Source organism: Phaenicophaeus curvirostris, chromosome 6 (genome assembly GCF_032191515.1).
Source record: "Phaenicophaeus curvirostris isolate KB17595 chromosome 6, BPBGC_Pcur_1.0, whole genome shotgun sequence".
Lineage (NCBI taxonomy): Eukaryota > Metazoa > Chordata > Aves > Cuculiformes > Cuculidae > Phaenicophaeus > Phaenicophaeus curvirostris.
This window is the reverse complement of record NC_091397.1, coordinates 31,769,910-31,783,004: the sequence shown is the minus strand read 5'-3', so window position 1 is coordinate 31,783,004 and position 13,095 is coordinate 31,769,910. Positions and strand designations below refer to the sequence as shown.

General features: G+C 37.0%; 1 protein-coding gene across 2 annotated transcripts in view; it reads left to right on the top strand.

The window, feature by feature from the left end:
- Positions 1–13,095, top strand: part of CUL1 (cullin 1) — a 56,140-nt gene that overhangs the window by 18,019 nt on the left and 25,026 nt on the right. For both annotated transcript variants that reach the window (XM_069859731.1, XM_069859730.1), the window contains exons 2-3: positions 273–562; positions 11,982–12,156. In XM_069859731.1, the coding sequence (XP_069715832.1) occupies positions 423–562; positions 11,982–12,156 (315 nt within the window). In that variant the 5' untranslated portion in view covers positions 273–422. The remainder of the gene's footprint in view (positions 1–272; positions 563–11,981; positions 12,157–13,095) is intronic.

The following is a 13,095-nucleotide window of genomic DNA, read 5'->3' as shown; positions in this document are numbered from 1 at the left end:
GCTTTTGCTATTACATTTTCATATTAGCATTAGGGTTTTGTTGTCATCAACACTGACTGAAGTACCTACAGACTTGACAGATCTAAACACTAATAGCCATGCTTTGTAGTGGATTGCTGAATTACAGAAGTACATACTTTGGTTCTAGTATTTCGGATCTCATCACAGGTTTCCTATCTGTGTAAATGAAAATGCTTCAATGATATTAATTTTTTATCTATGAAAGAATTTGGACTGTCATATAATATATGTATTTTCTTTTCCTTTTGCAGTTTATCTTCCTGGGAAACAAAAGTCCTTGTATGTAAAGAGTGTCTTTGGGTGCTGCAACTGAGCTTAGAATGTTACTTGACTTGTGATTCTGATGGAGGAATAACCAGATCTCAGGCTGCTGCACTGGAAGACTTCAAAGGAAATACAAAATGTCATCTAATAGGAGTCAGAATCCGCATGGACTTAAACAGATTGGTCTTGACCAGATATGGGATGACCTAAGAGCTGGAATTCAACAGGTTTACACCAGACAAAGTATGGCAAAGTCTAGATACATGGAACTCTACACGTATCCTAATGCCTAAGCCAGTTAATACTTTTCACTGTTAATAGTTTAGCGATAGGTTTTTACTTTTATGAACACAAAATTGCTTCATAACTCCTTGACTCTAGTGGCTTTTAAGAGTATAATTTTATTTTTAGGATTAGCTTTTTCTGTTTATTTGGCAAATAAGTAGGAACTATTCTGTTTTCCAGAAAACTGTCTTCGTGATTATGGCTACTTCTGAACTTCAGGTTTGATTATCATTATCTATGACAGAGCAGATGTTTAAAGTGTTTTTATTAATATGTCTAATTTTGAGTCCACAATACACCACAGGAAAACCAAATTCTTCTTTTCTTTATGTGTTAGTGTCTGTCATTGTGTTGTAGGCCTTACTGGTAATAATGTATGGTTATCTGGAAAATTTTTCTCCTTTGAACCTCAGTATTATTTTACTCTGAGTTGGTTTTATAACTTTCTACCTAGAGTGAGAATGCATGCAATGGATTTCTCTTGAATTCCTGACTTTCATCAGAGAACTATTGAAATTTTCCAACATCTCCCTGCTGGGAGTTGTTGCAAGATGCTGGAAGGAGGCTGTGTTCATACTTGTATGTGTGTGCTGAAGTCATCTTTGGAAAATAGTAGGAAACTTGTTTCTGTCAGGTAGTGCATAAGGATATTTGTCGCTAATTTAAAGGATAAATGTGCTGTTAGAGCTTTGGTGTTTGACTTCGGGAGTTCCTTTGTAATGTGAGAAATGCTTTTATATTCCACCTATAAAGTGGCTTCTAAATGGATTTGATGAGAAACTACCTCAGTTTGGAACCTGTTGTTTGGTGTTCACTCTTGCAACCTTGTATTGCTCAGTAGAGTAAAGCACTACTTAAGGTAATGATGGAAAAGCAAAGCATGTAGGTGAGTGATAGAAGAAATGGTGATGGAATACATTTTGCTATTCTAATTTAAGTAGTTCTGCTATTTTTCTTATCCATTTTAGCTTTTTTTTTAATTAAAGTTATTGTTCTGATACATAAATTAATGTCTAAAGCTGTTGTTGGCATTGATTTGAAATTGCATATCAAATTTTAGCCTGTGTTAATTTTCTTGATAGGACAGAGCTTTTACGAAGAAGAGTTTGAAACTTATAAAGCAATAATTCTGTAGTTCTCTGGACTTTCTAAGGAGATAGAAAAGTTTTTCTGTACATGTAATCTCAGAATCAATGTGTAATCTTATCTGTGCCTGCAGAATCCATGCTCCTGGGGGAGTGGGAAAAACCCTGAGTGTTTCTAGGATGCTTCTTTAGTAGTGATGTGAAGATGAAACAACATTTGGTTTTGGTTCAGAACTTTTCCCAAGGCTTAAAAAGACTAATTTCTTGTAGTATCAGGTTCAGTACTGTTCTTGACTGAATGTCTGGTAGAACTGATGTAGTGGATGAAGCTGCATCCCAAGTCCCATTTCTTTCTTGTTGCTGCTTCAAGGAGGTGTTGGATCTAAACCTAAGGATTATTTTTGTTACTTTTTAAGTGAGTTAATTTAGTGGATAATTTTAGTGGTTGACTTCCATTTGTGGATTAAATTAATAGACTGATAACTCGGAATCTTTGACACTGGTTAAGATAAGAGTTTTTAATCTACAGTGAAGATATTACACTTTCCTATACCAAGTGTGCACGTTAAAAAGTTGTGCTTAAAAGATTGCTTCCCTTTCAGATGCTCTATCTGTAACACATTCATTCAGTCTTTGCTTCCAACAAGTGCAGTAGATTTATGAACTTTTATTTTGAGAAGCTCTGCCTATCAAACAGCTTGATTTGAAAGATGAAATAGATGCAGATGAGTTTCAGCTGCACCTGAAATTGAACTGAAGACCAGCCCTAATTGCAAGCCATCCTGCCTTAAATCCTGTACCTGGTATCAAATTTTCACTCAAAATCAATAGGAGATGTGAAGTTTTTGTTGTCTTGTTCAAATTAATCTGAAGAAGTTATGCAAATAAGACTGGACCTCCATCCTACCTTCACTGATTTTCTTTGTTTGGTGGATCTCTCTTTGTGAGACACTAGATCCAGTTTCTGAGTGTAGGCTAGAGCTTAAGATGTGGGGTTGTTTGGGTTTTTTCCCTTTGTTCCTGTAGGAGAAGAAAGAGGTTGATTTTTTTTTTTCCAGGGAATTTCTAGATCTGAGAATACTCAAGAAAATCTTGTTTCTGAATGGTCATTCTCAATATCCTTATCCCTTACAAATCAGATGATCACCAAATGTTTTTCAGTACTGCCTAGAGTTTTGTGATTGCTTTTGCCCTGTCAGCAGTGCCAAGAAATCTAACCAGAAGACCAGTCTTCTATGGAAATTGTGATGTTTTTATTTGCTACTCCTTAAATGATTATGAAGATCACTGTATTTGCGTACCATAATTATTTGCTGAGGTATGTTTTTTGTACCCTATTGAGAATTTAAAACATCCGTATAGGAAGAGAATTTCTTGAGAGTGGAGCTTGTGGGCAAGATGACTGATTTGTTTGTGTTTTTGTTTTGGTTTTCATCGTGTAGATTTTCCTGTGTGAGATTCTTGAAAATGAAATCCTTTAGCTGGATAGTTTTCTGTCCTTTATCCAGACCATTAAGTAATTCCAGGTACTTGAGAGCCTAGTAGCTCCTGCAATTGTAACTAATGTCTTGTGACAGGCTGTATTGCAAGCTGGCATAGAATTACATGCCAAGCATTGACTTAATGCAAAAAAAAAGAAATAGTAAGACTAACTAGTTTTCTAGGAACAATGGATATAGCAGCATTTCTAATGCTGTGAAGGAAGAACCTTTTTACCTTATTTGTACTTTAGTGGCAATTAATTTGGATGCTGTTAGACACAGGACTAGATTGTGAAAGTCAACCTTAGAGCAGTGATGAAGTCACTTAGGGGTCACTCGTGGAACTCAGGATGAAAATAGGAAGTTTTTGGTACACTGAACCTGAGAGGGTGGTTTGCTCAGAAGTAATTCTCTCTTCTTTATGCAAAGGGGAAAAAAGTTCAAGCCACTGTTCTGCAACAACAAAAAAGGAACTTCAGTTGTTCCAGTTAGTCAAGAAGTATGAAATTGTGTTACCAATGTCAATAGAATATCTCTGCGTGGCTTTGGGTCTGTTTAGAGGAATCAGTGAGTCAGAGGGAGAACTGTGCTTGCAAGTAGCAAGTGGTAAGCTTCTGTTTTGCATTGTTGGTTGAAGACCTGTTTACAAGAATTATTCTTGCTCATATATTGCTATAAGTCACTTGTCTTTATGGCCACCTCTTCTTAAATGCCATGTGTCGATGATAAAATGTGTACACATCTTTTGCTAGTTTGTTTGTTGTTTATTCAGGGTTTTTTTGCAGGTTATTCCCTTTTTTCAAACTGATCATCTGGTAAGTCTGCAGTTTATTAGGCCTCAAGGTGTGATAGGGTAAATTGGGATTTACATACATTTGGATTTAAACTCTTTAGTGGAGAGAATTGAAAGGGTTTTATTCCTTTTATGTATCTTAGGCAGATTCTCAAACCAGGTCTTAGACTGTCAGAAAACTTTCCTGCGTTATATTAAAGTAGCATAATTTTTTCTGTGGCTTGCACAAAAAGCTGAAGAACGTTGAGATTCTTATTTTTTTCCTCCAATCTCAAATCAACTTCTTAGTTTCCAGATATGACTAGAGAACTTGGTGATGGGCTTTCATTTCATATGCGTGTACCTTTTATTTGAACTGTCAAAATGACTTTTCTTGGCATAAAATCATGCTTTCACTATCTTGATTTACAAAACATAATCTGAGAAGCATTTTGAAGGACTCTTTAGACAGCATAGTTAATAGCCGTAGTAGTAATTAATAGTAGAGAGCCCATTGTCCAGTTACAATTTAAAGAAAATTCTATTGGAAAAAATAATACCGTTTAAAGATTCTAAGTACCATTACTTTACAAGAAATAAGGTTTTTGTCTGCCTGTTTCCTCTGAAAAGAGGAGTATAAAATAGTCTGGAAGGTGTGGTTGTTTTTACTCAAATGTGCATCTGCAGTGTCCACATTGTCTTTCAAAGTCTTTCTAATGTTGTGTACATAAAAATCATACTCTTAGATTTTAACAGTTCATATAATGCATTTGAGTAGTTATATTTGGTGTAATTATCTTATAGTTCTTACATGAAACTTCGAAATAAAATGGCTGAATTTACTGTAACTTAAAGTTTACTTGTCTTACATTTGTAAAATCCAATTTACAGTTGTATTTCTTATATTATTCTGTTAAGCACTGAGTCCATAACTTGGGACACAACAACCTCATGCAGCGCTACAGGCCTGGGGAAGAGTGGCTTGAAAGCTGCCTGGCAGAGAAGGACTTGGGGTTATTGGTCGGCAGCCAACTGAACATGAGCCAGCGGTGTGCGCAGGTGCCCAAGAATGCCAATAGCATTTTGGCTTGTATCAGAAACAGCTTGCCCAGCAGGACCAGGCAAGTGATTCTCCCCCTGCACTAAGCACTGGTGAGACTGCACCTCGAATCCTGTGTTCAACGTCCCCCAGGAAAGACATTGAGGTTCTGATGCATGTCCAGAGAAAGCAACAAAGCTGGTGAAGGGGCTGGGGGAAAAAGTCTTATGAGGAGTGGCTGAGGGAACTGGAATTGTTTATCCTGGAGAAGAGGAGGCTGAGGGGAGACCTTGTCCCTGTCTACAACTGCCTGAAAGGAGGTTGTAGACAGGTGAGTGTTGGTCTTTTCTCCCAAGTGATAGGTGATAGGATGAGAGGAATTGGCCTCAAGTTGTGTTAGAGGAGGTTCATATTAGGCATTAGAAGAAACTTCTTCACTGAAAGGGTTATCAGGCACTGGAACAGCTGCCCAGGGTGGTGATTGAGTCACCATCCCTGGAGGTGTTTAAAAGACGGGCAGATTAAGTGCTCAGGGATATGATTTAGTCCTGGACATAGGTATGGTTGGAGCTGGTGATCTCTAAAGGTCTTTTCTAACCTAGGGATTCTGTGATTCTATGATTATTACCCATACTAATTATTTTCAAAAGTAATTGCTTTAAGTATTTTAAAGTAAGATTAGGTTCTGTCACGCTTCATTATTTTATGAAAAATCTTTTCCTTGTTTCTGAATTTCGTTACTGTGATTCAATTTTGTTAAGTTATTTTAACAAAGTAGTGGTTACTGATTATCTATTAGACTGAATGTAAGTAATTCTGCCAGAAAAGGTTACTATAATCTCTTCTGTAAGCTGGATTTTTTTTTCTTCTTGGATATTATCAATAGATAAAGGAAAAAAGTGTTACACAGTAAATAATTAAGTGTAGTATTCTTATATTTTAAAAATACCGGATTACTCAGGATAATCCTTATGTTCATAAAAATAGAATGCATAAATAATGTGAATGTGTTTTTACCTATAGGTAGATTCAGCACAAGTAGTACATGTTGTCCAAGCAAATCCATGGTATCCATTTGCCAAGGTCTCTTATAGTTGCTTCTATTACAATCCTTGTCCTAGTGGATTTCAGTTGAATTCCTGTATTTTAATTGGATTTTAGATCAGCAGATGTGTATTAGAACTGTGCTTATTTTCTGATCGCATGAATTATTATCAGGCAGCACAACACGTTGTTTTGTTGTGAGTTTGTTTATTGGGTTGGGGTTTTTTAATTTTTTTTTTCCCCGTATATGTTATTATGCTTTCTCTGTACAGAAGAGATACTGAGAGTTAGGGCACGCACCTTTTAAAAATCAGAAACTAGTCCACTTCCTCTTGAGATTCTCTCACTCCAAGCTATCCTTTCACTTTAATGTCAAATTGTTTAAGATCACTCTAAATCTGTCAAAGCAGCCTCTGCTGTCTGCTCATATTAATCCTGCTTCTATTCTTGTTGATATTTCATAGTGTTTCTCATGTGCCAGTTACTGCTTGTGTGGAATGTGAGGGTAGAATTAAATGTATTTGTTTACGTTTTCAAAGGGTACATAAAACACTTTTCCTTGGGTGGAAAGGTAGGTGTAATTGTTTGGTTTTGAGCACATCTATAAAAATGGCTGTGTCAGTTCAAGAGAAGTACAGAATATGTTTATATTAATGCCATCAGTTCCTTGTTTTGTTCTTCTCCACATTGATCACTTGCTGTTCTACTTGCTTTTTATAGTAACCAAGAATATACTGTACAAAACTAACGTCTGCCAATGCAAAGAACTTGAAACTTAAAAGCAACCGCAGTTATGATGGTTCTTGCACTCCCTGGCATAAAGACTGTACAATTTGTGTATGCATTTGGCTTTGAAAATTTGTGGTTGTGTTGTAACTCAGGGCTTCTCTGTGATTCTTCTGAGTTTATGCCACAAAGAGAAGTTATAAGATAGATAACAAGAAGTTATCTATTAGTCTTCAGATGGCTTTTGCTGGAAGTTTCTCCAATCTCAGACTTGCAGAAACATGTTTGAGTTCAGTTATGCCTGGATTTTCATAGCAGCTGTGTGGCTGATGCTGTTATATCTCGTTTGGTCTCTGCCCAAGATCTTCCCTGACTGAAATGGAGGTAGTTTAACAGTGCAGTTGTATCTAATTTAAAGATTTAAATGTGTAATTCATCACTGAAACGTGAATGGAGAATGTGTGGTTTCAGGGGCAGGGTCTAAATTTTTTTACTGATGTATTTTCTTTGAACTGCTTTGTAAATGAAATCAACAAGAACTTATAAGTATATTTATACCTCCCTGAGAAGAATGAAAATTTCTCAGTTTACTATTTTATTGCTGCCCCTCACAAACATGTAGTGGATGTTTAAAGCACCTGTTCTGAAAAATGATTGCTTTTTGGCAACCTCATCATTTCAAAAACTTGTGCAAAATTCCTTCATCTGTTCTTTTTTTTAAATCTTGAAGTCATATAGGCTTGCCCACTTCTCTTAGCAGCTTTGCTGACGCATTAGGGGGTTTTGCGAGGTTCGCACAGCCTAATTTTGTGGATACAGAGGAGTTCAAATGGCTTTAATAATTTCAAATAAAATATGCAAAATTATTGTGCTTTTATTAGTAGTGCTTGTATTAGAAGTGGTTGTACAAGAATGCAAAGCTTCCATAATCTTTCCTAGCAATTTTGCTATCAAAATTCTCAGTAACTTTGTATATGTTTTTCTTGTGTGCCTTTGGTGTAATCTGGGATAAGACAAGTTTTGGTCAGAAGTGTAACTAATCTCAGCTTGTTCCTGTAGGCCAGCTGTTGAGGTGGCAGCGCACTCAGCAGAGAGTTAATTACTGCTTGAGATCTGTTAAATAGAAAATTTATGCCTAAAAGTGATTTTCATTGTGAAGAGAGAGAGAAATTTTGGTTAGAGACTTGTTCAGCTCTTGTTGTCATGCAAGCTTTTCAAAAGCTTTGCTGTCATTTCTCTCTGCCCAGTAGTTTTGTGCTGCATTGTATTAACTCTGCTTCCCCTTCAGTTCCTTTTAATTTTATTTATCTGTTCCTCAAGCAAACTTGTGCCAGTTATGTTAATTTTTCATAGCAAAATGGAAAAGCTGTAGGGACCCAGCTGTGTTGCTGAAAGGTGACTGAGTTACTACCTCAGCATAACTGTTTCATTTATTGGAAGAAAAAAAAAAAAAGATTAGGGACTTGTGTGAAACTGAGTAATATGCACCCAACAGTGTAAAATCTGAGTTTTCTTGTTGTGTGTTGAATTACAAAACCGATACTTGACTTATGTAATTTCTGTTTGCACGTGCTCCTGGAGGGGAAAAAATGCTGTATGGAGTATTTACTAGGGTGGAGGACAGATTAGAGGTGTTTGTGGCACACCTGAGCTTGTGTTTGGAGGGTGTCTTTGCTCAAAAAGTACATGCACTGCTAGTGAAAGTGTCTGTTTCATTCCCCCCTGCAGAACAGAAGTTCAGATCTACTTAGCAAAGGATTTGTAAACAGGGATAATGGTTAGTTGTAGCAGCAGTTGCTTCCCCAGTCCACATCACATTATCTGCATGAACTCCTTTGCCACTGGGAAAACAGGTGGCAAGTAAGCCCTTCAGGTGTGTTGTGTGTCAGGATCTTTTCCTTTTGTGGAAGTGATCTCCTACAAGGCCATAAATTCATCCTGGCATGTTAGCATGGGAATTTGTTTTTCCTTGGCACTACCCAACTGTAGAAACTGACTTAAGGTTGTCAAAAGCAGTGTAAATTATATTGAAGATAGAGGTGGTAAAATTAATTTGTCTTTTGCTGCTTCTTGTGTCCAGTTTTGAAGAGTTTGAGAAGCATAAAGTTCTGAAAAAGATTTTTCATCTTAAACAGCACAATGCTGAATCAGTTCCTAACTTCCTTGCAGTCTTTTAACTTGAATTTTAATTTAGATCGTTTAAATACCGTTGCTCCTTCACTGTAAGGAAGTTGTGGAAGTTAGAGATTGATCTTGATCTATTCCTCCTGCAGATGGCTTGTCTGTTTGTCAGGCCAAATCTGAAATTCGACAGCCAGAAGCTTGAGAAGCAGTGCAGCTTCACTGTGATGCAAACTCTTCTGTCAATGAATTAATTTCCATGCTGGTTGTAGTATGTAAATTTCTATGCAGAATTGTGCAAACACCCACAGAAATGTTTCCTAATAGCTACTTGGATATATATGTGGCTTCCAGTGTGCGAAGCAGTTGAGGGGATTAGTTTGCCTTCTGCAACCAGGAATTCTTTTCATAGCGTTCCCCTTGTGATTCTCAAACGGACTGTCGTGTTCTCCGTTGGAAGCTGCAGAAGTCTGATTTTTGTTTTAAATATGTCAGTCTTTCTGTCAGTGGTTGGCTTTAGCAGATGGGGACACAGATTGTAAACAATGTGTGAGAGTGCATTCTTTTATGTATAATATGTCAGAGAATTATTTACATTTACAAACTACCTTCTGCACAGGCTAACTTACTTCAGTTTGACTTGCACAGAACAACTAAATTAGAGTGTTTCGAAAGTGTTGTCCTGGGTGCTTTGGCTGGTAAGACGCAAGCCAGAATAACAAAAAAAGGCAGATATTACTGGTATATTTTTACTTGAGCTCTGAGATTATTACTATCAGGCATGGACAGGATAAAAGGGGTCAGATTCTCTCAATGTTCACTTCAAAAGGACTCCTGATTTTAATAGTAAAATGTATGGGGTTAGAAAAAGGCTTAAGTCTTCTAACTTCGGTCTTTTATTTTTCTGTAGGCTGTTCTTATTATTCTTTGAAAAGAACAGAAAGAATATTTTCATCAGGCAGTATTCACAAAGCCTGAAAGAATTACCTGTCATCTGGACAGCTCTCATATTTTTAGGCTTGCTTAAAACCACTTAGGGTAGGAGAGTTAAAGGAAGAAAGATGCAAGGTCGCCGACTGCGTGTTTATGAATCAGCCCTAAATTCCTTGTATGGTGATGGAGAAACCTCCCATAAACAATTCAGAAGACTTTAAATATTTTATAGTTAAACTGTGAGATAAGACCTGCATTTCTTCTTTATGAAAAGAAGTCTTGTATCTAGAGAATAATTATGCTGTGTGTTTCAGAGAATTCTGAAATTGATGTGTAGATGGTAAAAGTAGGAGTAGTGTCAGGAAAGTTGAACAAAGAAAGAGCTAGGAGCTAGAAGAAATCACGGGTGTCCAGGAAATAAGAGGCTGGTAGTAAGTTCAGTTGCTGAGCACAAACAAGGATTTCATATTATTGATTGATATTGTGGGAAATCTGATTATTTGGGCACCTGGATGAGGTAACAGGTGAGAAACAGATGTGTAGTGTATGTTTTGAAAAAGGTAATCTTGGACAAAAAACATTAGTCTTTTGAACAGGATGCAATGACTTTCTGAACAAGTACAGCCATACCTCTTTTTATTGTGCTTCACTTTATTGTGCTTTGCAGATACTGTGTTTTTTTATTGTGCCTTTTTTTATCAATAATTTTTTTAATTAAGGTATGTACATCATCTTTTTAGACTTAATGCTATTGCACACTTAACAGACTACAGTATCATGCATACATAACTTTTATGTGCACTGGGAAACCAGAAAACTTGTGTGATACTCCTTGTGGTGGTCTGGAACTGAACCCGCAGTGTCTCTGAGGTACTGCGTGTGCGTAAGTATAGACTGTGAGCAGGCTTTCTTTGCAGTTTGCCACAAACTGTGAGCCATTTTGCTGGTGACACGCAGGATACTCAATCCTTTGGATATGATTTGTCTGTGAAGCTTTTTTTTTTTAAAGAAATTGCAAGGGAGTTAACTGGATGTCTTAAGATATTTTTTCTGCTTGAGCTTTACTGTTTAAATACGAGGAGCAGTTCTGTTCATAATTTCTGTAATGCGTGATGTATTTGGGCTTGTAATTCCCTTGATATTTAGCTATGCTGATGTCTTCCATTATATTGTGCTGATATTTTTGAAGGGAAAGATAAAAGTGAATCTCGGCAACATATTTATTTCCTAATATAGGGCATGGTGTGGAAGAAGCCTGTCTAGTGCTTAGAAGCTTTGTCTGTTAGTTAAAATACAAATAAGACCTTCTAGATTGCTTAATACAGCGTTCTTTAAAAAGGGATGTGACTCAAAAGCCTGCCCTTGGACTGTCAGTAGAAGTATGGGTGCTTGGTAGTTTCATTCTTTTGCTGGATGAGTCATTAGGGTAACTTTTGTTGTCAGATCTGAGTCCTTATCCAGTTGAATTTGTGTGCTACTAAGCTAGTTTATTTTCCTTGTTTGTGGAGCCCAGTTTGTTTCGAGATGCTTTCTTATTTGAAGGGTCTCAAGCAGTGCTTCCACTTATTCTGGGTATTCGAGCTTTTTGGATTAGAAAACAGAATGTTTTCTTTAAATGTTATATTGAGGGATACAGCAAGTCTTCCAGGCTGTATTAGTATGAGAGGAAACAATAATGCTGCAGCCATTACTACTTCATAGGTTTGTCCCCTGTCTCCCAGTGTTAAATGGCTAAGTATTTTGTAAAGGATTGTGTTTGAGAGAATGGATAAATATCCTCTGTGGTTTCAGCTACTGAATGTTGGTTGAGGCTAGGGTTGAAATTTCTTTCTGTTCAAATGAAAACTTGTGTGTTTGTAGAAGGCAAATATAATACATCAAATAAGTTCCATTTAAAGCTTGAAAATAATCTTATCAGCTAATTCCACTGCTTTATTTTCTTGGTGGTCTCATTAAGTCAGCCTTGGGTAAGTTGGCATTAGTATTTACAATACAGTATACATTGTGATGCGCTTCTGCTGTGGATAATTCTGCTGAAAATTACTTCATTCTCCTAGATTTGATTTGACTTTATGTAGGCTAATGTATCTTGTATTATGGTTAAGACATTTATGGTCATAAAAATAGCTTATTGAAATTACTGTGTTGTTTTTCATTGTATTATTAATGTCTCCGTCTGGCACATACATATTCCTTAACCTTCCTGTCAGTCACGTTTATAACTACTGTACTAGTGTACATCAGTCTAATCAAGCGCGAGGAGCAGGAGTACCTCCTTCTAAATCGAAAAAGGGCCAGACGCCTGGAGGTGCTCAGTTTGTTGGCTTGGAATTGTACAAACGGCTAAAAGAATTTCTGAAGAACTACTTGACAAATCTCCTCAAGGTAAGATGGGACATTAGAGCCATCTGCATTTGTTGCAGCAATATGGGCTGGGTTAAGAATAGCTTCTGTCAACAAACCTAGAGGTGTGTGCAGCCAGTGGAAGTAAATTGGATGATCCTAAAATTTGCTTTTGTCTCCACTAGCCATTAGAAAGTTTCATAGGCTTTACCTCAGGCATAGATCAGTCGCTGGGGTACATTTGTGTTTTATAGATGTAACCTTGTATGCCATCTTCAGCTGTCCTCTGTCTTGAACAAGAATAAATAGACTTTCTAACCAATTAAACCAGCATATTGACAGTGCTGAAAAAATGGTTGCCTGTAATGTTGAAAATGCCTGATGGTAGCTGTTAGTTTAATAAATAAACTACAAAGAGAGCAAGACATTGAACTGCTTTTTAAGAGAGTGGTTCCTAGTTATTTTTGTGCTTTTAACTTTTGGGATTTTAGTTTTGAGCAATAATAAAAGAATTCTTGGTGCACCATCAAGTCTACTGTGTAATTAATATATGAAGCTGCATAAAAGTGTCTGAGGTCTTATCCAAAATGCATTCCTGGTCTTGTTCCCTTGAACTTTCAAGCTGTAGCAGTCCAGTTTGGAAAGATACTTGAGCTTCCATGTGTTGCAACTTGATCTTCTTTTCTTGTGTAAGAATAAATATGATGCCATACCATTTCCAAGAATATGGGGTTCCATTTACTACCTGGCAGGGTCCTAGAGAAGAGCCCATCCACACTAATTTCAGCTTTCTGAGCAGCAGCAGTGGAAGCGGCTGGTATATCTTGTGGAGGTGGTGGTGTTGAATGCATTACCATTGCGCTGTCATATTTTACCTAGTGCAGTTTACCTAGTGTCACTGCTTCTGGTGGTATGCTCTTGCTGCCTCCCATAGGAGGGACAGGAGTGTCTTCTGGAGCTTTGTCTGTGCTGTGCATTTTC